The 23775-nt window shown below is 54.4% G+C and overlaps 1 protein-coding gene across 2 annotated transcripts; it reads right to left on the reverse strand.

Annotated features, from left to right (window-relative positions):
* Nucleotides 1-1261: 1261 nt before the first annotated feature.
* On the reverse strand, nt 1262-23509 carry CCDC12 (coiled-coil domain containing 12). Of its 2 annotated transcripts, none has more exons than XM_032709595.1 (7): nt 23350-23509; nt 12318-12388; nt 4912-4991; nt 3429-3490; nt 3296-3330; nt 2176-2252; nt 1262-1954 (listed from the first exon to the last, which is right to left on the reverse strand). In XM_032709595.1, the coding sequence occupies exons 1-7, from the start codon at nt 23473-23475 to the stop codon at nt 1875-1877; spliced, it is 531 nt and encodes a 176-aa protein (XP_032565486.1). In that variant the 5' UTR covers nt 23476-23509; the 3' UTR covers nt 1262-1874. The 2 variants fall into 2 exon arrangements, with proteins under 2 accessions (XP_032565486.1, XP_032565478.1); XM_032709587.1 differs by having other exon boundaries at nt 3425-3490; nt 23350-23500.
* Between the last annotated feature and the right edge of the window lie 266 nt (nt 23510-23775).

Here is a 23775-nt window from a genome sequence, read left to right on the forward strand (position 1 = left end):
TGTCCCATGCTGCACTTCAATCCCATTCCAGGATCCCTGTCCCATGCTGACACCCCAATCCTATTCCAGGATACCTATCCCATGCTGGGATCTTCATCCCATGCCAGGACCCCCATCCCACACCAGGATCCCACTCCCATGCCAGGATCCATGTCCCACTCTGGAATCCCTGTCCCACTCTGGAATCCCTGTCCCACTCTGGGATCCATGTCCCACTCTGGGATCCCTGTCCCACTGGGATCAATGTCCCACTCTGGAATCTCTGTCCCACTGGGATCAATGTCCCACTCTGGAACCCCTGTCCCACTCTGGAATCCCTGTCCCACTGGGATCAATGTCCCACTCTGGAATCTCTGTCCCACTGGGATCAATGTCCCACTCTGAGATCTGTCCCATGCTAGGATCCCTGTCCCACACTGGGACTCCCATCCCATGACAGGATCCCACTCCCATCCTGGGATCCCTATCCCATTACAGGATCGCATTCCCAAGCCAGAATCTCAGCATCAGTCCAGGGGCCTGGGGCTGATCCCGGCTTAACTTGAGTCTGGAATAAAACCTGGAAGCACGTGGGAAAGGGCAAAGTCAGGATGTTCCATTTCACTAAAAGAAAATATCCTGATTTTTCATTCCCAAACGACATTTCCAGGGAGAGCTGAAAGAGGGACAATTATTCTTCCAAGGACTGGGAAAAGCTGGGCCTGAATCCAGAGGCAGAGCCCAGCTTTGTGCATGGAATTCTGCTGACACCTACAGGGCATTCGAGGGATGAGGCCACGGCTCCAGGAGGGATTGAGTCCATGGAATTAGAGAATCCCAGGATGCTTTAGGTTGGAAGGGGCCTTAAAGTCCACCCAGTTCCACCCCCTGCCATGGGCAGGGACACCTTCCACTAGCCCAGGTTGCTCCAACCTGCCCTTGGACACTTCCAGGGATCCAGGGGCAGCCACAGCTTCTCTGGCAAATCCATTCCAGGCCCTCCCCACCCTCCCAGCCAGGAATTCCTTCCCAATATCCCATTTAAACCTCCTCTGCGTCAGTCTGAAGGATCAGCCCATCCCAGGAACCTGGCACAGGAAACCTGGATCACATCTGGATCATCCCATCCCTGACCTGCTGCAGCCACAGCTTGGCCACCTCAAACTTCCATGAACTGAATCCCACTGCTCTTTGTCCCAGGAAAGGGAGGGGACAAGGCCTGAGGTCTCCATGGACAGGAGAGGGATGAGGTGACTCTTCCAGAAGCAACAACTTCTTCCAGCATGGAATTTTTTTATTAGGAAAAGATCCACTAACGACAAACTTCATCCACTAAAAAACACTCAGAGGAGGAGTGGAACACTCCAGAGGGTTGGGAAATTTTGGGAAGCAAGGCAAATCCCACGCTAAACTCAGCTGGATGCAGAGCAGCCAACGGGTCCTGAGCCAGCAGCCCCTTCCCACGGGAATTCTGGGTGAGCCCATGGATGTTCCCAGCTCTGCAGGGAGAGCTCGTGGTGTCTGCCCAGGAATAGGAGCCCCAATCCCTTGGGAAAAGGTCCTGCCTCTCCAAGGGCCACGTGGGCATCTCCCTCCTTTCCCAGCAAGAGGACAGTGAGTCTGGATTGACCTCGACTGGAGTTTTTCCCACTTTTCCCTGCTCCGAGTCCCGGCAGGTGAGCTCCAGCCCAGGTGGGCGTGTCCCGCTCCCTGCAATCCCGGGAAGTTTGCCAGGAACGTTCCTCAGCGGCCAGCCGGGCTCCTGGGATCTGCCCCTCCCCTCCAGGCACGGCAGGATTTGGGAACTCCTGGGAAAGGGCCGAGTGTGTCCCGGGGGTCACCCCGAGGGAACGGGGCGGGACCTGGAGCCGGCTCCGAGGCTGCCGACGGATCCCTCAGTCGGAGTCGGATCCCTCCTGCTTTGCTGATCCCACGGCAGATGCCAACTCCTCCTCCTGCCCCTTCAGCCTCTCTCCTGCAGGGATCAGGATGCACTGCTGGGAATGGGAAGTGACCCCGGGGAGGGGCTGCCCCCGCTCCCCCAGCCCACAAACCCTTCCCTGGGAGAATCCAAGTGCCCCTGGAGCTCCTGGGAAGCTCCCCAGACCCTTCTGGGAAGGGGCCAAGCTCCCCCAGTCCCTCCCTGGCCCAGAGCTCCCAGTAGGAATGAGGGGATCCCCAGGGAATGGCACCCACGGATCAGCTCCGCGATGGCTCTCTGGGTCCTCTTCTCCAGCTTCTCCAGCTTCTTGGACACATCCCGCTTCAAATCCCTGCAGGAGAGAGAGGCCACGTCGGGACAATTCCATGCCCAGGCAGGAGGGGACACGAGGGCCACAGGACACCTTTCCCAGAGGGAGAGAAATCCCTCCTCTTTCCCAGGGGCAGCACGGAGCAGGACGTGAGTCCCAGCAGCTCCCGGGAAAACCAAGCCCATCCCGTGGGGACAAACATCCCAAAGGGATCAGCGGGAAAAGGGAACACTGGTGGCTTCCTCAAGAGTTTCCAATTTCATAGAATTCTGGAATGGTTTGGGATGGAAGGGACCTTAAAGGTCATCTCATTCCAATACCCCTGGATCAGCCCTGGATCGGCCCATCCCAGGATCCTGGAACAAGGAACGTGGATCAGCCCATCCCAGGATCCTGGCACAGGGAACCTGGATCATCTCTGGATCAGCCCATCCCAGGATCCTGGAACAAGGAACGTGGATCAGCCCATCCCAGGATCCTGGAACAGGGAACCTGGATCATCTCTGGATCAGCCCATCCCAGAAACCTGGAACAAGGAACGTGGATCAGCCCATCCCAGGATCCTGGAACAGGGAACCTGGATCATCCCTGCATCAGCCCATCCCAGAAACCTGGCACAGGGAACCTGGATCAGCCCTGGATCAGCCCATCTCAGGATCCTGGCACAGGGAACCTGGATCAGCCTTGGATCAGCTCATGCCAGGATCCTGGCACCTGGATCATCTCTGGATCAGCCCATCCCAGGATCCTGGCACAGGGAACCTGGATCACTCCATTCCAGGATCCTGGCACCTGGATCACCCCATCCCAGGAACTTGGCATCTGGATGATCCCTGCATCAGCCCATCCCAAGATCCTGGCACCTGGATCACCCCTGGACCACTCCATCCCAGGATCCTGGCACAGGTGGGCTGGGACACCATCCACTATGTTTTCCTGGCACTTTTAACCCCCAAATCAGGTTCTCCCAGATATTTCCGGCACTTCCAACACCACTTGGACGATCCCAAGGTCTTGGAAGTGCTGACTCCAGCAGCCTCTCCCAGAGCTCCACAGGCACTCACCAGTCCGGTTTCCTGGGAGCCAGGTTTGCCAGATCCTACGGAGGAAGAGGAGACATCCAGTGAGAGGGAAAAGCAGGGATGGAGCCTGGACACAGGGATGCAGCCGGCAGGGAACGCCTCGGGAATTACCTACCACCTCATCGATGATGGGCTCGGGCTTGGCAGCTTCCAGCTGCTCCTTCACCGTGTCCTCCACTAGAGGGAGAAACAGGATCAGCGTCGGGACACCGGGAATCGATCCCAGCAGAGCCCCGGGAATCGATCCCAGCAGAGCCCCGGGCTCGGCTCCCGAAAGCTTTGGGAAAACCCCGTTCCCACATTTCTGCCTTTAAAACACGCGAGGGCAGGTGGGAAGGGCGTCCCTCCGCCACCCAAACCCTGTGGAGACTCCTGAAAATCCTCCGGGAATGATGCAACACCACCAACGGCAAAGAGCCTGCGGGGTCTGAGGCCTCTTCCCGGAATCCCTGCAGGGATCAGCTGCTCCAGGGCTCTGGAATTGGACTCCCTCTGACTCGTGTACAGGGTCTGAGACAGTCTGGAGGAGCCCAGCCCTGCAGAAAGCTCTGGAGATCTCAGGGATAATGGGAAAAGGTGTGGAAAACAGCTCCCTGTCCTTCAGCTGAGCAAGGAAGGGGGGGCAGCTCCAGGAGCACATCCCTGAGGGGTCAATCCCGCTCCAGAGAAGCCTGGAATCACTGAGGCTGGAAAAGCCCTCTGGGATCATCCAACCATTCCCAGCACTGCCAAGGCCACACTGCCCATGTCTCCAAGTGCCACATCCACAGGGCTTGGAAATCCCTCCAGGATGGGAACTCCAGGAGGAATTTCCCCAATATCCAACCTGACCCTCCCCTGGCACAGCCTGAGGCCGTTCCCTCTCCTCCTGTCCCTTGTTCCCTGGGAGCAGAGCCTGACTCCCCTCGGCTCCCCCTTCCTTCCTGGGAATTCCAGGGAGCCAGAAGGTCCCTCCTGAGCCTCCTTTTCTCCAGGCTGAGCCCCCCCAGCTCCCTCAGCTGCTCCTGCTGCTCCAGCCCCTTCCCACCTCCATTCCCAGCTCCCTTCCCTTCCCTGCACACGCTCCAGCCCCTCCACGCCCTTCTTGTGACATTCAGAGGAAGCTGGAAGCTTTTCCAAAGGGCTGAGGAAAATGCAGTGCCAGCATTCCCACCCACCCCAGCTCGGAGCTTCCAAAGGCACCTTTTGATTCCGGGCATTTTTAAAGGGATCTATTCCAGGAGGACTCCACGTTCCAAGATCAAGGGAAACTTTTCTACCCTTCACTTCCCCTTCTGGAAGCAGGTGGAGGTTCAGAGCTGGGAAATCCCAGCCTGGACGCCCCGGACTAATATTTGTTTAAGGATAAGTCCAACAAAAACCAGCCGGAATCTCCTTGAGGATCCTCCAGGGAGGCTCCCGAGGGGCTGGAATGGCTGGAATTGCTCCCCCCCCCACCAAGTTGTGCAATGCAGGGTGTGAGGATGATGATGATGCAACGGGGGCTCAGACAATTCCAACCCCCTCCAGGGCTCCAAGGACCTCCCACCGGGACACAGCCCTCTGGATCTTCCACCCTGGAAGGAGCTTTCCAAGCCTTTGCTCCCGTTTGTTCCCACCTGAGGCCGGTTTTCCCGGGGGCAGCTTCCTCTTCTTCAGCTCCTCATCCTCGGGCTCGTAATTCCGCAGTTTGATCTCCCTGGGGAAAAACAGGGAAGAGCACAAAGAGGTGAAATCTCCCCGGGAAAAACAGGGAAGAGCCCAGAGCGATGAGACACGTCTGGGATGTCCCGGATCCTGGGAGCGAGGGGGAAAATTGGCATCAGGAGCCACAGAGGCAGCTAAAATCATGGAATCATGGGATCATTTAGCTTGGAAAAGCCTCTAATATCATCAGATCCAGCAGTGCTGAGGCCACCACTGCCCCGTGTCCCCAAGTGCCACATCCACAGGGATTTGAAATCCCTCCAGGGATGGGGACTCCAGCCCTGCCCTGGGCAGCTGAGGTAAATTATGGAATAATAGAATGGATGGGATCTTAAGGATCATCCCATTCCACCCCCTGCCATGGGCAGGGACACCTTCCACTGGCCCACATTGCTCCAACCTGGCCTTGGACACTCCCAGGGATCCAGGGGCAGCCACAGCTTCTCTGGGAAATCCATTCCAGCCCCTCCCCACCCTCAGATCCAAGAATTCCTTCCCAATATCAGGCCCAGGCCGGTGATGGGACTCACAGACACTCCTGGTGAGATCCCACCCGGATCCCTGGAGCTGTTACCTCAGCACAACACCGGGAAACAGGGCCAGCATTCCCAGAGCTGGGATAAAGGGCTCTGCAGGAAGCATGGGAGGGATCAGCATTCCCAGAGCTGGGATAAAGGGCTCTGCAGGAAGCAGGGAGGGATCAGCATTCCCAGAGCTGGGATAAAGGGCTCTGCAGGAAGCAGGGAGGGATCAGGGAGCTCCAGCTCCTGCCCAGGTCACAGACCCCTCCAGCCCAGGGAGAGCAGCTCCCGGGCAGGGATCCCACATTTCCAGGGACACACTCCAAGGCCCGGCTGGGATGTTACACCCAGAGGTTCCTCCGTGCCTGGCTCCAGCACCTTCCCCATCCTCATTAAACCCAGGGAAGCACCAGGAGCAAACAAACTCCAATTGATCCCTTTAATGAACTGTGCAAGGCTCCTGCAGCTGCCTCTGGGAATTCCCGAGGCCTGGAGCTTCCCTCCAGGAATTCCCGGGGCCTGGAGCTTCCCTCCAGGAATTCCCAGGGCCTGGAGCTTCCCGCTGCTGCTTCCCACTGCTCCCTCACTGGGGCTCAGGGAATTCACCCCTCGGCAGGAGCAGGAGAATTGTCTCCTCCATCAGAGAATCCCAGGATGGTTCAGGTTGGAAGGGAACTTAAGGATCATCCCATTCCATGCCATGGGCAGGGACACCTTCCACTAGCCCAGGTTGCTCCAACCTGGCCTTGGACACTTCCAGGGATCCAGGGGCAGCCACAGCTTCTCTGGCAAATCCATTCCAGTCCCTCCCCACCCTCCCAACCAGGAATTCTTTCCCAATATCCCAATTAAACTTATCTTTTTTCAGCTTAAAGCCATTCCCTGTGTCCTGTCCCTCCATCCCTTGTCCCCAGTCCCTCTCCAGCTCTCCTGGAGCCCCTTCAGGCCCTGCAAGGGGCTCTCAGCTCTCCCTGGAGCCTTCTCTTCTCCAGGGGAACCCCCCCAGCTCTCCCAGCCTGGCTCCAGAGCAGAGGGGCTCCAGCCCTGGCAGCATCTCCGGGGCCTCCTCTGGACTCTCTCCAGCAGCTCCACGTCCTTCCCGTGCCGAGGATCCCAGGGCTGCACATTGTGCTCCAGGTGGGATCTCAGCACATCCCTAAAGCCAAGGACATGAGGACATTCCTCCTTCCCCGAGGAATCTGAAGGGTTAAAAACATGGATATTTAAAAACTGCTCATTTCCCCAGCAATGGGTTAAAGGAAATCCAGGTGCCAGCGGCTCCTCCTGTGCCACATTCCAGAGACATCCCGGGGCAATTTGGCACTTTCCTCATCATGAATTATCCACATTCCCAGGAAAATGAAACCAAAACAACCCATGGCTTCCAGCAGGCCTCAAGGCAGAACCCAGGAGCCAGCTGAGGGATTGCAGCTCCCAGGGGTGGAGGACACATCCCATGGGGAAGGACGGAGCACCCGGTCAGGAGCTGGGATTGATCCATCTGGGATCAGCCTCCTGCAGGGCCACTCACAGGTTTTATTGGCATCTCCTCAAAACTGATGGATGTGCCCAAATCCAGGAGATCTCCTGCTCCTTGAGCACCTCATGCCATGTTTGCCAGCCCAATCCAGCCAGGAACACCATGGATGGAGGTGGCTACAGCTGGATACAGGGCTGGCAGCTCCAGGGAGCACAGGAGGATTCTGGGAGCTGCAGCATTCCAGAGGGAAGCACAGACACACACAGGGGTCCCACAATGCCTGCTTTGGGTCAGGAATGCCTCAAATCCACTTTTCCCTCCGGGCTGGAGCTCCTGGCTGGGGAATGAGGAGGGAGAGCAGCTCCTTTGGAAGGAGGAGGGTGGGCAGTGGCACGTTGGGAATGTGTGGAATGCCCGGAGTTATCTTGAAGCAAACCAGGCCCCTGGAGCTGCTCCCAGGTTGGTTTTGCTCCACTGCTCCAGCCCCGAGGGCTTCATGGAGCAAACACTGTTCCAGTGGATTTTTCCAAGTGATATCCTTCCCTCAGGAGCACCAGGAATGGCTTTGCCAGGAAACCCCATAACAGGGATTTCTTCAGTGCTGCAGGTTCCCTGTTCCCACATTTCCTCCCAAAACAGCCACTTGGAGCTGCTTCAGGAGCAGCTTCCCAGTTTCTCTCCCTGAGGACAAGGCTTGTCCCTCCAGGGACAGCAGGAAAACTGGACTGAGATCCCAGAATCCCACAATGGTTTGGGTGGGAAGGGGCCTTAAAGACCATCCAGTTCAGGGACACCTTCCACTGTCCCACATTGCTCCAACCTGGCCTTGGACACTTCCAGGGATCCAGGGGCAGCCACAGCTTCTCTGGCAAATCCATTCCATCCCTCCCCACCCTCACAGCCAGGAATTCCTTCCCAGTATTCCAGCTAAATTTACTCTCCTTCAGTTTAAGCCATTCCCTGTGTCCTGTCCCTCCATCCCTTGTCCCCAGTCCCTCTCCAGCTCTCCTGGAGCCCCTTTAGGTCCTGGAAGGGGCTCTGGAGTCTCCCTGGAGCCTTCTCTTCTCCACGTGGGCACTTAAATCCCTGGATCTCCTCCTCCAGCACCAAGGAAAAGGTGCCCCCTCCTCCTCCTCCTCCTCCTCCTCCTCCTCCTCCTCCTCCTGCTGCCCGTGTCCCCCATGGAAGGGACACCCTCTGGATCATCCCTGGAGCCATCAACCACCTCCCACGTTTAATCCTCATTTTATTTTTTAATCCTTTTTATTCCTTTAAAACCCTGCCCCGAGGTCTCCAAGCTCCGGGATTTCGGGAAGCGTTTTTCGGGAAGCGCGATCCCGCCGAGCTCCCCCGGCTCTGGGAGCAGAGGAGGCACCCAGGAGTGGTTTGGTTTTGTTGGGTTTGGGTTTTTTTTGTGCAACAAAAGGTTACAACAAAAGCAAAAAAGCGGTCGGGACCTGCCCGGTGACATTCCTGAGCGGGAGATCGCCTTTCCCAAGCCCGGCTCCTCCCAGAACTCCACCTCCGGGAGCGGCAGGGCCTTTTTAAGGATGCTTTTTCGGGCTGACTCAGTGTCCGACAGCTGATTCACGGCAGCTCTCGCGGAGCTGAAGAGTCGAAGGTTATTTTTGGTTCCCCCCCCCTCCCTTTCCAAGCCCTTTCCTTGGATTTTTAGCTCCGCTTTTAACGAGCTGCGCTCGCACGTCAACCCCGATCCCAACGTGCTCCCCGACAATTCCAAACTCCAGCCGTGGAGTCTCGCAGGTCCCCGAGTCCCAGATCCAGCTCCCCGTGTCCCAAAAGGGCTGTTTTTCCCGGTGGGAATGAGGCGGAAAGGCCAAAGTCCATCCCCACCCTGTCCCTCCCAAAGGCGCATCCGGGGCTGCGTTTCCTGGTCCGGGATTAAACGGGAGCGGTTCAAAAAAAAAATAAAAATCAAAGGAACCCACGAGAATCCCGAGTTTCAAAGAGAAATCCCCCCCCCCTCCCCCGGGAGAGGTGGGAGCGGGGGGATCAGCTGAGCCCGAATTCCCGGGAGAGGAGCGGGGTTTGCACAAAGGGCTTTGCCGGAGCTCGTTCCTGCCCTGGGAGTTCGGGAGAGAGAAAAAACAAGGAACAAAAAGACACCAAAAAAAAAAAAAAAGGGGGGGGGAGGGGATGGGAAGGTTTGAGAGGAGCAGAAACGAAAGAGGAAGAGGCCGAGGAAGGTGTGGGAATGTGGGAGGGTGGGAATGGTGGAGCCGGAGCCGAGAGGGTTTGTCCTTCCTCTGGACAGAGAGTGTGGAATTCCCATCCCTGGAAGCGTCCAAGGCCGGGCTGGAGCAACCTGGGATCGTGGGAGGTGGGATGAGATGATCCTTAAGGTCCCTTCCACCCCAGTTCATCCCGGGATTCTCCACAGGGTGGAAAGGACGGGGTGGGATGGAGGAGGAACCATCCCAAAAACCCCGGGATCTGTTCCCTCCTCGGCCACAGGATCATTCCCTGACCCACCACAATTCCCAGGAGAGCTCGGGGTGGTTTCCCCCTTGAGATGCAGGTTTTCCCCCCTTGGTTTGCTGGGAAGGCAGAATTCCACTCCCAGGAATTTCCCAAAAACCCAGTGGATTATCCCAGTTCACCCCTTCCACTGGGACATTCGTGCCCAGCACTTCCCTCTTCCAAAGGGCTCCCGGGGTTCAGCCACGTTTTTGGGAAACCAAAATCCAAGAGGAAATGGAGTGATGGGCTCTTCTTGATCCTGGGAAAAACTCCCTTTGGATTCCAGGGGGGGAAAAGGGACGTTTAACAGGGAAAGGAAAAGTAAATCCAAAGCTAAGATTTGGGATTCAAACATTCCCTAAGATTTGGGATTCAAACATTCCCTAAGATTTGGGATTCAAACATTCTCTGCGGAGCAGAGCTCGCCCTCATTTGCCATGCAAAGCTCCCTCTGCATCCCAACAAAACTGGCTGGGGCTGGAGAAGTGGGAAAAGGGGAAAATCCACGGGGAAAACAAAGTTGTCACCCCAAAAGCTGCCCCTCCAAAGGTTTCCATGGATTTGTGGACAAAGCGGAAAAATCCATGTGGAAAACAAAGGTTTCACCCCAAAAGCTGCCTCCCCAAAGGGATCCATGGATTTGAGCATAAAGGGGAAAATCCATGTGGAAAATCCATGTGGAGAGCAAAGCTTTCACCTCAAAAGTTGCCTCCACAAAGGGATCCATGGATTTGAGCATAAAGGGGGAAATCCATGTGGAAAATCCACGTGGAAAACAAAATTTTCTCCCCAAAAGCTGCCTCTCCAAAAGTTTCCATGGATTTCAGGACAAAAGGGAAAATCCATGTGGAAAACAAAGTTTTCATCCCAAAAGCTGCCTCCCCAAAGGGATCCATGGATTTCAGGACAAATGGGAAAAATCCATGTGGAAAACAAAATTTTCTCCCCAAAAGCTGCCTCTCCAAAAGTTTCCATGGATTTCAGGACAAAAGGGAAAATCCATGTGGAAAACAAAGTTTTCATCCCAAAAGCTGCCTCCCCAAAGGGATCCATGGATTTCAGGACAAATGGGAAAAATCCATGTGGAAAACAAAGTTTTCATCCCAAAAGCTGCCTCTCCAAAGGTTTCCATGGATCTGAGGGCAAAGGGGAAAAATCCATGTGGAAAACAAAGTTTTCATCCCAAAAGCTGCCTCTCCAAAGGTTTCCATGGATCTGAGGGCAAAGGGGAAAAATCCATGTGGAAAATCCATGTGGAAAACAAAATTTTCTCCCCAAAAGCTGCCTCTCCAAAGGTTTCCACGGATCTGAGGACAAATGGGAAAAATCCATGTGGAAAATAAAACTTTGACCCCAAAAGCTGCCTCTCCAAAGGGATCCATGGATTTCAGGACAAATGGGAAAAATCCATGTGGAAAACAAAGTTTTCATCCCAAAAGCTGCCTCCCCGAAGGATTTGTGGATATGGGGGAAAATCCATGTGGAAAATCCATGTGGAGAGCAAACTTTTCATCCCAAAAGCTGCCTCTCCAAAGGGATCCATGGATTTGAGGATAAAGCTGGCTGGAGATGGAATTTCCTCCTCAACCCCTCTGGTCTCTCCCTGGGGAATTCCAAGGACTCTCAAGCAGAGGAAGGATTTCAGGGAAGGATTTTGGCCAAACCCACCACGGGATGAACAAAAACTCCTGGAAAAAGGGATTTTCCACCTTGACTTGGGTGATGTGGAAACCCTGGGATGAAACCCAGCACTTCCAAGCTGGTTAAAAAGCAGGAATTCTCAGTTAAAAAATCAGCTGGAGTCCGAAAAACAGGGGTTTTTTTCTGATTTAGAGGATCAAGTCAGAATTCCAGGGTGGGATGAGCAGCCCAGGGATGGGAAGCACCAGGCAGGGGGATGCTCCAGGGCCACAGGAGGCTCTGGGATCAGGTGGCAGGGCTGGAATTCAAGAGCAGCTTATCCATTATTCATCCCATTCCCAGGATCTCCAGCTCCTGTTTCAGACCTCAAGTGGCAATTCCGGCCCCGGATCGGACCACCCGGAAAATTCCCTCCCAGGGGATCTCAGGGATGGTTCTCCAGGGGGAGTTCCAGCCCCAAACCCATGAGGGCTGTTCCCAAAATCCATGGGGACTGTCTCCCTGCAAGGGATATGTTTTCTGCAACGTAAATCCTCCCAAGAATTCCCAAATATTCCCGAGGAACAGCAAGAGTTTGCTCTGACTTGGTCATTCCCAGCAGCCGAGCTCCCCCAGAGGAGGTTTTTAGGGATAAAAGATGGGAAAAGGTCACATCCCATATTTTCAAAGGCAGTTTGACCTCCCTGAGGCTCCCAAAATTCCCTGATGGAATTTTTAGGGCAGGAAAAGGGCTCCAGGGGCAGCTGCTCCTGCTGGGAATGACCCCGTGGCTCAGCTGGATTTGTGCTCCCATTTTCCAGGGACAAAAGCAGTGACATGAATCCACGGAAAAGAAAAAAAATCCACCCTTAAAACACCCCAAAACCAGGGACAGAGGTGCAGGAATGGCCGGGAAATCCTGGGAAACCCTGGGAAATCCAGGGAAATCCAGGGAAATCCAGGGAAATCCAGGGAAATCCAGGGAAATGGCACCGGAAACGCTGCCGCTCAACCCCAGGTTTTCCCTCTTTATTCCCGGAGTTTTTAAGGTTGGAAAAATCCTCCGAGATCATGGAATCCAACCATCCCCCTCCTCGGAATATCTGCACCGGGAATTTCGATTAAAAAACTAAATCGAATTGCACAGAAGGGAAAATCCTCCTTAAAAAACAAGCCCATCCCAGGGAGAGAAAAGCGGGAATAAATCCGTCCTTACCTGTGCTTGACGGGCTCCTCGTCCTCCTCCTGCCTGGGAATTTTGTTCTCCCGTTCCCCGCCGTCCTTGGTCTGGAAAAAAAAAAAAACAGGAGGATCCGTCGGGATTTGGCCTCTCTGGGAATGAGGGAGAGCAAAAAACCAGCCCCCGAATCCCTCAGGGATCGGGAGGTTTTATCCTGGGATGAAGGGAATGACGGGAGAGAAAAGGGATGATAAAGGTTTGGGAAGGGAGAAAGCCGTGCAAAAAATCTGGGAATCCACACCAGGTCCCCCTTTTTTTCCCCCCCCAGTTGATCATCTTGGGTGTTTAAACAAGTTGGAAAACATGGAATCAAAGAGGGATCAGCCCAACAAAGGGCGGGATTTCAGCTCCAGGAACAACATCGATCCAATTCCTCTTGGAAAGAGGCTCGTTTTGCACCCCCAGAGCCTGGGACAAAGAGCTAATTAGTGGAATTCCCAATGATATTTGTTATCCAGGCAGGCACAGATCTGGGATTTTCCCCACAAGGAGCTGGGAAGGGATTGGTTTGGTTTTCCCACTGATTCGATAATTCCGAGCACCAAACAAAGTGTTTTCCACCCCCATCCTGCTCTGGAGAGAACAGCAAAGGGAATGCTGGAACCAATTCCTGGGAATCCTGATGGAATTATCCTCCAAAGAACAAGGACAATGTGGCAGCAGATGAAGTCATGGAATTCCAGCCTGGACTGGGTTGGAAGGGACCTTAAGGATCATTCCATGGGCAGGGACACCTCCCACTATCCCAGGTTTGGACACTTCCAGGGATCCAGGGGCAGCCACAGCTTCTCTGGGAAATCCATTCCAGCCCCTCACCACCCTCCCAGCCAGGAATTCCTTCCCAATATCCCACCTAAATTTATCCTCTTTCAGCTCAAAGCCATTCCCTGTGTCCTGTCCCTCCCTCCCTTGTCCAAGTCCCTCCCTCGGAACCAGCTCCAGGATCCCAATATTATTTCTGGCAAAACCCAATCCCAAACCCCTCCAAGAACCAGGAATGTTTCCCAACAACCAGCTGACTCGTCCCTGGATCCCGACTGCACAAACTTCCAAAGTCTGGGTTAAAAATTAGATCCCAAGCAAACAGGGAAAGGAGCCAGGAAGCAGCTCTGGAATTGTTCAGGTTCAGCTCCTGCTCAAAGGGCGACAGAAACATTCCCGGCTTTTGAAAAAGAGGGAAAAAGAACAGGAATCATCCCTAAATTTGCGATTTGAGCTGGATTTTTTTAACTCCTGTTCACCTTGGGATACTCACATGGACATTCCTGGTCCAAGAAATGTTCCATCAATTCCATAATTAACCGGGAAGAGCCTCTGGAATTATGAGGAATATTTAGACACCTTTCCATGGGATTTAAAGTTGTGGGAAGTCCCTTCCTGCACTCCCAGTCCTTTCTCATTCCTTTCACCTCTTCCTCTTTTAAGTGCCTGCATTCCTCTCCTTCCTGCTGGAATTTTATCCAGGAGGGTTTGAAGATAAGGAGAGATTTGGCCCCTGGAGTTGTTCCCTCCCTCCACGGGCAGAGATTCCCTGGATCCTGAAAGAACTGGATATTAAATCCTCTCCGACTTGCCCAAAACCCCCAATTCCAACTGATTCCACCCCCATCTTCCCTAAAGTCTCGGGGACATTCCTGGAAAAACCCAGGGCACCGGCCCATGTTGGCCGGAGAGGTCGTGGAATGCCCATCCCTGCGGGATCAGGGATCAGCCTGGGCTCCTTCCCACTGGGAATGTGGGATCTGGGGGCTTGTCTGTGCAGAGCCAGGACTTGGACTGGCTGATCCCTGGGGATCCCTCCCAGCTCATTCCCAGGGAGTTGATCCATCCCCCACCAGCCCCCGCATTCCAAGCGGGTTTTATTCCCTTCCTGAAGAACGACGGGATTTTCCGGAGCTCCCACCGGATTCACCCACTTCCCAGACTCCAGGCAGGCCGTATCCCAAGGCAGGAGGGAAGCCTGGAGAACCAGCAGGCGGGAATGTGGCTGTGGAAGGATTTCTAGGATCCCTCTGGGTGCTTTGCCTATGGAATTCCATCCCATCCCGCTTATTTGCCCGGCAGGAAAGGCAACTCTCCAACCCAGCAGGTGCTTTCCCAGCTCTTGGTTCCCTGGGAAATGGAACCAAGAGCTGGGAATTTTAAGGAACATGGAGCTTTCCCTTGGGCTCCAGCACGTTATCAGGCTTTTTCCATGCTGGCAGGAACATTCCAGGGAAATTAGGGAAGAAACTCTTTGCATTGCATCCATGAAAGCCAAGAATGGGGGTAAATCCCAGTGATCTGGGAATTCCCAGCCAGTTATCCCTGCACTGCAACAATCCCCATCCAAGGAAAGCATCTTTTCCAAGAAAAGGGCAAGGACACAACCTTATCCTGAAGGAACAGCCGCAGGATCCATAAATTTCCTTCGCTGCTTCACTTCCAACCCACCCGATTCCGTAACTCATTCCCAGGTTTTGCTTCCTGCCATCCCTCACTTCCCAAGAGTTTTAAATCCCTCAGGGATTGGGGCTCTACCGGGGCTGGACGGCCCCTTTCCAGGAGGGAATTTTGCCTCAATCCAACCTAAATCTCCCCTGGGGCAACTTGAGGCCTTTTCCTTTTGTCCTGTTCCTTGGGAGAAGGGCCGGATTCCCACCTGGATCCGACATCCTGGCAGGGAATTGTGGAATTCCAGAACATCCCACCTTCCCCTAAACCGAATTCCCGTGACAAAGACGACGCTCCCTTTGCCTCCCTTTGAAACTCTGGGAATGGCAGAGCAGGTTTTCCACCATTCCCGACCCCCTGGATTCGCCGACGGCGCCGTTTCATCCGCTCCCTTCCCAGCCTCTGGAATTCCTCCAGCCTTCCAGAAAGCTTTCAATCACACCCCAGCGGTGCCACAACCTCTCCAGCTGATTATTTTGGGATTCCTGGGAGCGAATCATCCCCGGCTGCCGCTTGGAAGTGTTTTTGCTGGATGGCTCCCGCGCTCCCAACTCCGGAGCTCCGGGAAGCGGCTCCTCATTCCCACGGGAGCGGCTCTTCAGCCCTTCCCAAACACAGGCACAGTTGGAGAATTTTTGTTTCTTTCCTTCCCTTTTTCTCTCCTTTGAAATATTTCTCCCTTTAATCAGGGATTTGGCCTTTTCCCAAAATTCTAAGAAGGAAAAATTTCCACGTCTTGACGTCGGAATAAATATTCTGGCTCCTCTTTCCATTCCCGCCGGGTCTCTTCCCAATCCCTCAGGCTCCTCCACAGAAAACCCAACCCAGGCACATCCAACCAATCCCTGACAATCCCTAAAATGACCCCCACCTTCCCCTTTTCCCTGGAAACTGCTCGTTTTCCTTGGCGATCGAGCAGAATTTCCAAGATCTCCTTCTCTTTCCTTTAAGGATTCCAGGACTGTCCCATTCCCAGCCAAAGGTTTCCTTGGCACAAGGAATTGTCTTTTGGAGGAGTTCAAAGGAGGTCAGTGTTGGAAAGAAGCTGGATTTCTCCAGGTATTTGCTGCCAGCTGAGCTGGAGCTGCTCCTATTCCCTATTCCCTATTTTCTGGCTGCTGGGATCCAGCTCCGGGGAACCCAGGAAAGGGAAAGGGTTCAAATCCCAAAAAACACATCCCAGCCTCAACTCCCTGCAAACTGGAAAGCTCCAGGTGCCACAGTGGGATTTCCTCATGGATAACTTCATCCAAGGAATGAGAATCCACCTTGTTTGGTGGTTAAATCTCCGTTTTCCTTGGAATTTCTTGGGATTGAAGGAGACATGGAGGTGAGCTCAGCTCCTGGGGATATTCCTTCATCCCATCCTCTTCTCTCTGGGAACTGGAAAGCTCCAGATCCCACAGTGGGATTTCCTCATGGATAACATCATCCAGGGAATGAGCATCCACCTTGTCTGGTGGTTAAATCCCTGTTTTCCTTGGAATTTCCTTGTTCTGAAGGAGACGTGGAGTTGAGCTCCCAGGGACGTTCCTTCATCTCATCTCTCTGGCAACTGGGAAGCTCCCAGATCCCACAGTGGGATTTCCTCATGGATAACTTCATCCAAGGAATGAGAATCCACCTTGTTTGAGGTTAAATCCAGTTTTCCTTGGAATCTCTTTGGATTCAAGGAGATACAGAGGTGAGCTCAGCTCCCAGGGATATTCCTTCATCCCATCCTCATCTCTCTGGGCACTGGGAAGCTCCAGATCCCACAGTGGGATTTCCTCATGGATAACATCATCCAGGGAATGAGCATCTACCTTGTTTGGTGGTTAAATCCCTGTTTTCCTTGGAATTTCTTTGGATTGAAGGAGACATGAAGGTGAGCTCAGTTCCTGGGGATATTCCTTCATCCCAGGATGGCACCTCCTGGCACCTTTTCCTTCCCCCCTGGCCAAGGGGAAGCTCAGGTGTCCTGGAATCCCGGCCCAGCCCTGCCCTCACCTCCAGGCTTTTTCCAAAGGTTTCATTCCAGAGGCAAAAAGCCAAGTCCTGAAAGGTCCCCGGAGCAGCCAAAGGTTTCTCCCGGCAGGAAAACAGCTCCGGAATCCAACAATTCTCCAAGGAGCCAAAAAAACAAAGGATCACAATTAAACTATCCAACAAAAAGTCCTGAAGGGGAAAACCTTAAAAACTTCCTTAAAACATCCTCCGGATCCAGGATCCGCCGCTGGTTTTCCAGGAGCCGTTTGGAACCCGGAGCAAAGGGAGATAACGGGATCAAAGGAGGATTTTTGAAAGGCAGAACCTGTGTGTCCCTGCTGCTCATCCCTCACTGAATTCCTAATCCTGGTTACTATGGAAACGGCTCGATCCCAGCTGGAGCAGCGGGACTTCCAGAAGAAACAAACGCCGGGAACAAAAGCGCCTCGGAAAATTCAACACCTTGGCCGTGTGTCCTTGGAAAAACTCCTGTTTCCCAGGACAACTCCCTGACAGGAGGGGGGAGCCGGGGAGGGATCGGGCTCTGCTCCCAGGGAACAAGGGACAGGAGGAGAGGGAACAGCCTCCAGCAGTGCCAGAGGGAATTTAGGCTGGATAGTGGGAAAATTCCTCCTGGAAAGGGCTGCCCGGGGCAGGGGTGGAGTTCCCATTCCCAGAGGGATTCCAAAGCCCTGTGGATGTGGCACTTGGGGACACGGTCAGAGCGGCCTTGGCAGTGCTGGGAATGGTTGGACTCTGATCCCAGAGGGCTTTTCCAACCTCAGCAATTCCAGGATCCCCCAGAGCCCGGCGGAGATCCCGCCCTGTGGAGAAGGAAAGATCCGAAGGGGATTTTCGTCCCTATTTCCACAAGGAATCCTTCGATTTTCCAACGAAACACTTTGTTCCCATCACTGGGGTTCGTATCCTGGAATTCCCTGTGGCCACAACCCTCGTGTGAATCCCAGGAAAAAAAAACCTGCTGCTCTTAATTCCCTGTCTCCCTGCGCCACCCGATTCCTTCGGCACAAACACCTGGATCTGCGGAATTGCCGAGTTCTTTCCCAACCCTTCGTGCTCGTTTCTCTTCCCACCATCCCTCAGGTGCCTTGGAACCATCCCAGTTTCATGGATGGGGAATTTAAACCCTCATTTCTCTTCCCACCATCCCTCAGGTGCTTTGGAACCATCCCAGTTTCCCGGACGGGGAATTTAAACCCTCATTCCCCCAGAAAAAAAAAAACAAAAAAAAACCACGTGTTGGAAAAGCCTGGATTGGGCATCGCTGGGAATGTTGGGATTGTAGAGGAATTTTCCCGGAATCTTCAATTCCCTTGGAGCCTCCAAGCAGATGGTTTGGAGCAGGAATGAAGTTGGGATGATCCCGGTGATGTCCATCCGCATCTTTCTGCCTGGGAAAACCAGGCTGGAAGGGGAGAATCCAAGGAAAATCCCGGCAGGGCCGGTGCTGGCGTTGCCATTCAACGGGATTTGTTGTTTTAATTCATGGAGGGGGGGAAAAAAGGGAAGAGAATTCCAGAGAAAGGGTGAACCAGCAGCTCCACAATTCCGAGTGGGGTTTGTCTCCGCTTCATCAGCGCCGCCATTTCCAGCCGGGAAACCCTCCAGAATTCCTTTCCCTCCCTCGTTTTCTCCTTCTAAAAGCAGGATTGGGATGATCCCCCCTGGAGCTTCGGGGCTGGGGCAAAGCTCGGACCTTCCGGGCAGGGCTGGGTGTGGAAAAGCAGCCCTGGAGGTGGTTTTTCCCTGTTTTTCCCCCCGTTTTGTTTCCCTCTGGAGCAGTGGAAGTGGCCACGTGGAGCGGTCGGGTTTGCTCCGGCTTTTCTCCCGGAATTCCCTCTCCAATCCAGCCAAGCCCGGCCCTCTCCTCCCTCCCATCCCACGGGACGACAGGAGGAGAACTGGAATGTCGTCCCTGTGGATTCTCAGCCTCTGATCCCAAACTCTTGCTCTCCCTCCCGAATTCCCAGCCCTCCGCAGCGGGAAGGACGACGACGTTGTTGGGAAGGAAAAGCAAGGCCTGCAAAATTCCCTCAGAATTCCTCCCAGGGAATGAGACAGGAAGGGAGGGAAGCAGGATCCTTCTCCACCTGCGGAGTGGGAAGACACAGGGATTCCCAAACCAATCCCAGTCCATTAACCCTCAAATCATGTGGAAGGAAACCTTTTATCCCTCCATCTGCTCCCTGGCTCTTCCCGGGAATCCCGACGGAACGACATCGGAGGCGTTTTTCCCACGAGGTCAATGATGTTATTCCCTCTCCAACATCTTCTGGAGACATGGAGGTGGAAAAGCTCTTGTGGCACTAATTCCTGGTTTCGGGATGGAAGTGATTCCCTCAGCCTTCCCATGGATTCCCACCTGGATCATCAGCCTCCATCCTGCATTTATCCATCCTTTTGGGCTGGCACTGCCATCCTGCATTCCCTGCCCCATCCAAAGGCACATTCCCATTTTCCATCCCTCCCCTCCAGCTGCACCTTCCCGTGGCCGGTGCTCCCAGTGGGAAACCACTTCAAGGATTTCCCTTCCCACAAAATTCCAACCAAACCAACCAAAAAGGGATTCACAGGTACAAATAAAAGGCGGTTCCCTTCCAGAATCAGCTCATTCCAGGATCAAGCACAAGCCAGGAAAGCTGGGATATGCCCACAGCAGGTGTAAAAGGTGGGGAATTCCAGCACCTTGGGAATTCCAACTGAGGGAAAACCCTTGGATTTCTTTGCTCCCTCCCATCAAACCTGTCCAACAGGAGCAGGCGGGTCCTGCTGCCGCTGCTTCCAGGGATGCTGGAGAGGAGCTGGGAATGAGCAGACATGGAATTCTATCCCCACATTTGTCCATCCTTTAAGGAAACAAAGCCCCGACTTCCTAAAAACGCCAGCGCAGCTCCTGATTTCCCGGGAATGTCCTCAGGGATGGACAGAGCCACCACTGCTCCCTCCGGCCTCCCATCCCACCTCGGATCCCTGGGATTCGGGGGCAGGATATTTGGGCACTTGTCTATCCCCAGAGTTAATTCCCAATATTCCCTAAGCCTGTGGCCACAAAAGGAGCTTAAAATAAAACTGAATTCCACAGTTATCTCACAGAATTCCAGACTGGTTTGGGTTGGGAGGGACCTTAAGGATCATCCCATTCCACCCCTGCCATGGGCAGGGACACCTCCCACTATCCCAGGTTGCTCCAACCTGGCCTTGGACACTTCCAGGGATCCAGGGGCAGCCACAGCTTCCCTGGGAAATCCAGTCCAGTCCCTCCCCACCCTCACAGCCAGGAATTCCTGCCCAATATCCCACCTAAATTTATCCTCTTTCAGCTTTAAGCCATTCCCTGTGTCCTGTCCCTCCACCCCTTGTCCCCAGTCCCTCTCCAGCTCTCCCAGAGCCCCTTCAGGCCCTGCAAGGGGCTCTCAGCTCTCCCTGGAGCCGTCTCTTCTCCAGGGGAACTCCCCCAGCTCTCCCAGCCTGGCTCCATAGGAAAGGGGCTCCAGCCCTGGCAGCAGCTCCGGGGCCTCCTCTGGACTCTCTCCAGCAGCTCCACGTCCTTCCCGCGCTGAGCAGCCAGCCCTGGACACAGCATTGCAGGTGGGATCCCACCTGAGCCAACAAAGACCTTCTTATCTCAAAATCAACAACATTCCCAGGTTGGAATTGGAGAGCAGAACCTCCAGGAACAATTCCCAAGGTGACAGGAGCGAGCGCTCCGGTGGGAAGCACAATCCCTGCGTCCGCAGGTTCTGCAGCCCCGGGAGCAGGTGTGGGATCCTTTGGGACTTCCCTAATAAGGCCTGGAGTGACTTCCCTATTAAAGTCTGGAGAGAAAGGGATCCTTTGGAGCCCTAAGTGTGTGTTTTTCCCCAATGGAATAAATTCCCCGAGCTCTGTTTCCACAGCAACTGTTTTCCCGGGCACTTGGCTTTCGGGATCGGGAGGTGCTTGGTTTCACCAAAGACAGGAATTAAGCAGGAATGAAGGCAATCCAAGCAAAAATTAAGGAAAACTGAGGGCAGCAAGAAGCCAAAGTGAGGGATCACAGCAGCCCCCCCCCCAGCTGGAAAAATGTCCCACTGGTGTTTGTGGATCGGCCGAGTTTTTGGGACGGCGGGGAAAGAGCGGAAAGGCGGGAAAACATTCCATTGTGAGGGGAAAAACGAGCAGTGCCTGCCCTTCCTCCCGCTCCTGCTTTTCCTGCCAGCACGGGAAGGTGTGGAGGAGCAGGGATGTGGCCGTGGAGCAAATCCAACCTCAAACAAAAGCTTGGGATGCAGCCAAAGGAATCTTTTCCGGCGCGACGAACAACACGCCGGGAACGCTCTGGTGCCGGAGCAGGGCTGGGAATGAGGGAGCAGGTGGGAGACACCCCCTCCCTCTTCCCATAAAAACACGGGAATGCTCCTGCTTTTCAAGGATTTGGGGGATAACGGAGCAGGAGAAAGAGCTGTGGTTGGGTGAGGAATGTTTGGGATGCAGGAAGGAATCTGCCCTGCACATCCCACACCACGATCCTTGATTTTGCCAGTGGATCCTTTCGGAATATTCACAGCATTCCCTGAGCCAGCAGCTATTTTAAAAGGAGAGGAATACTCAGGTCTTTTCCTGGGAAATTCTCTCTTTTCCTGGGAAATTCCCTCAGAGTGGAACCTTGAGCCACCCAACTCTTGTCCCGGGATTTAACGGTGGGAAAGGCAAGTGGAAAAGGAAAAATCCAGGATGTGCCTGCTGGTGAATCCTAAATACTGTCACAGCAAGGAATTTTTTCCTTAAATTAAGGAAAAGGGACCACTTTCTTCCCACTTAACAGGGAAGAAAGCGAGGGAATGATGCAAGGGAGGAAAAGGGGGAATCTCAAAGCAGGAACTCATCCATCCGTGTATTTTCCCTTAGATCATTTGGATAATCCTGGAATATATTCCCACAAAAAGCATTTCCATAGGAGCCAACGGCACAACCACGTGCTCTACTCCCTTGGAAATCCAAGGATTCCAGACAGAAGAGGCTCATCCAGCAGCTTCCCACCGGTTGCCAGGCTGCTTTCGTGGAATTCCCAAGCAGGAATCTCCTTGCCTGGTTTATTTATTACCCTCTCCCATCATTTTTTTATTCCTAAGTATTTTTGGAGAGTTCCCTCAAGGGAATCTGAGCAAGTAGAAGGAAGAAATCCCCTTTTTCCCTCTTTTTGGTGCCTCCAACCCTTCTGTTAGCACAAAATCCCAGGAAAGCTGGATTTTTACCCAGGCAAGGACATCACAGCAGTTTCTCCATGGAAATTCCTGTTGTTCTCCTGAACAGTGGGAATAAAAATGTGCCACCCTTTAGGCATCAGGTGCATCCCAAGAACCAGAATGATCTGGAAATTCCAGGAAGAGCGGGATGCCTTAACTAAGGGCTTGCAAGAAATGGGAGAAATAAGAATATTCCCAGAATATTTTCTTATTCCACTTTATCCCTAATTTTTAGGAAGCCTTGGATGGCTGAGGGCAGGGTTAGATGGAATATTGAGGAGGGATTACGGCTGTGAGGGTGGGGAGGGGCTGGGATAGAATTCCCAGAGAAGCTGTGGCTGCCCCTGGATCCCTGGAAGTGTCCAAGGCCAGGTTGGAGCAACCTGGGCTAGTGGAAGGTGTCCCTGCCCCCTTTTCCAGTGGGAAGCCATTCCCTGTGTCCTGTCCCCCCATCCCTTGTCCCCAGTCCCCCTCCAGCTCTCCTGGAGCCCCTTTAGGCCCTGCAAGGGGCTCTCAGCTCTCCCTGGATCCGTCTCTTCTCCAGGCTGAATTCCTCAACTCTATTCCCATTTGAGCCATGAAATCCATGGGTGGCACTTCCCTGTCCCTCACCCCTCCCTCCACATGTTCCTGAACTCTCAGGCAGCCCCTGGGATATTTGGGATGCTGCCCCTTCTGCCAAAGGAAGGAGCTTCCAAAGCTCCTCCAAGGAAATGCTTTGGGCACATCCAGCCCTGGCACAGCTGCCCAGGGCAGGGGTGGAGTCCCCATTCCTGCAGGGATTTAAAATCCCCGTGGATGTGGCACTTGGGGACATGGTCAGGGGTGGCCTTGGCAGTGCTGGGAATGGTTGGACTCGATCTCAGAAGCTTCTCCAATCTAAATAAATCCGTGATTCCATGACTTAGCCCCTCTATTCCTATTGCTCTGTGCCAGCCCCACCGGGCACCATTCCCTGTGTCCTGTCCCTCCATCCCTTGTCCCCAGTCCCTCTCCAGCTCTCCTGGAGCCCCTTCAGGCCCTGCAAGGGGCTCTCAGCTCTCCCTGGATCCTTCTCTTCTCCAGGTGAAGCCCCCCAGCTCTCCCAGCCTGGCTCCAGAGCAGAGGGGCTCCAGCCCTGGGAGCAGCTCCGGGGCCTCCTCTGGACTCATCCCAAGACCTCCACATCCCTCCTGTGCTGAGCACCCCAGCCCTGGACGCAGCATTCCATGCGGGATCTCGCAAGAGCGGAGCAGAGAGAGGGGAAAGAAAGAGAACTCCCTGCAAAGCAGAGCAGCTTTCCCCTGCGCAGGGCCCACCCCAGCCCCTCTGTGCTCCCCCCAGACCCCCTCCACACCCTCCCACCGCCCAGACCGCCCGACCTGCAGCGTCCTCTGCCTCAGGGCCTTCAGCCTCTCCCGCCGCTTCAGCGCCTCCTCCTCCAGCCTCCCCAGCACCAGCCCCTCTCCGTCCGCGGGGGTCTCCGCGGCTCCACCGGGCGCCGCCATCTTGTCCCACGCGTCCCGCCTTCCGTACAGCGCGCAGCGCGCATGCGCGCCAGGCGCGGCCAGCCGAGCGCCGAGCGCGTCGCTTGCGCCATCGAGCGGGCGGGGGGGAGCAATCGATGGATGGGGGGGGCTCTGGGCGGGGGGGGGGCGAGTGAAAAACGATGAAATAAAGGTTTAAAATTCAGAAAGAAAGGGGTTAAAAGGCGAAAATAAGCCCGTGCTGCGTTCGTTCAGGGCGTCCCCCCGCGCGAGGCTGAGCGGCGCTAATTAGGGCGGTTAATTATTTGGGATGGGGGGGTA

This window comes from Chiroxiphia lanceolata, chromosome 1 (assembly GCF_009829145.1).
Source record: "Chiroxiphia lanceolata isolate bChiLan1 chromosome 1, bChiLan1.pri, whole genome shotgun sequence".
Lineage (NCBI taxonomy): Eukaryota > Metazoa > Chordata > Aves > Passeriformes > Pipridae > Chiroxiphia > Chiroxiphia lanceolata.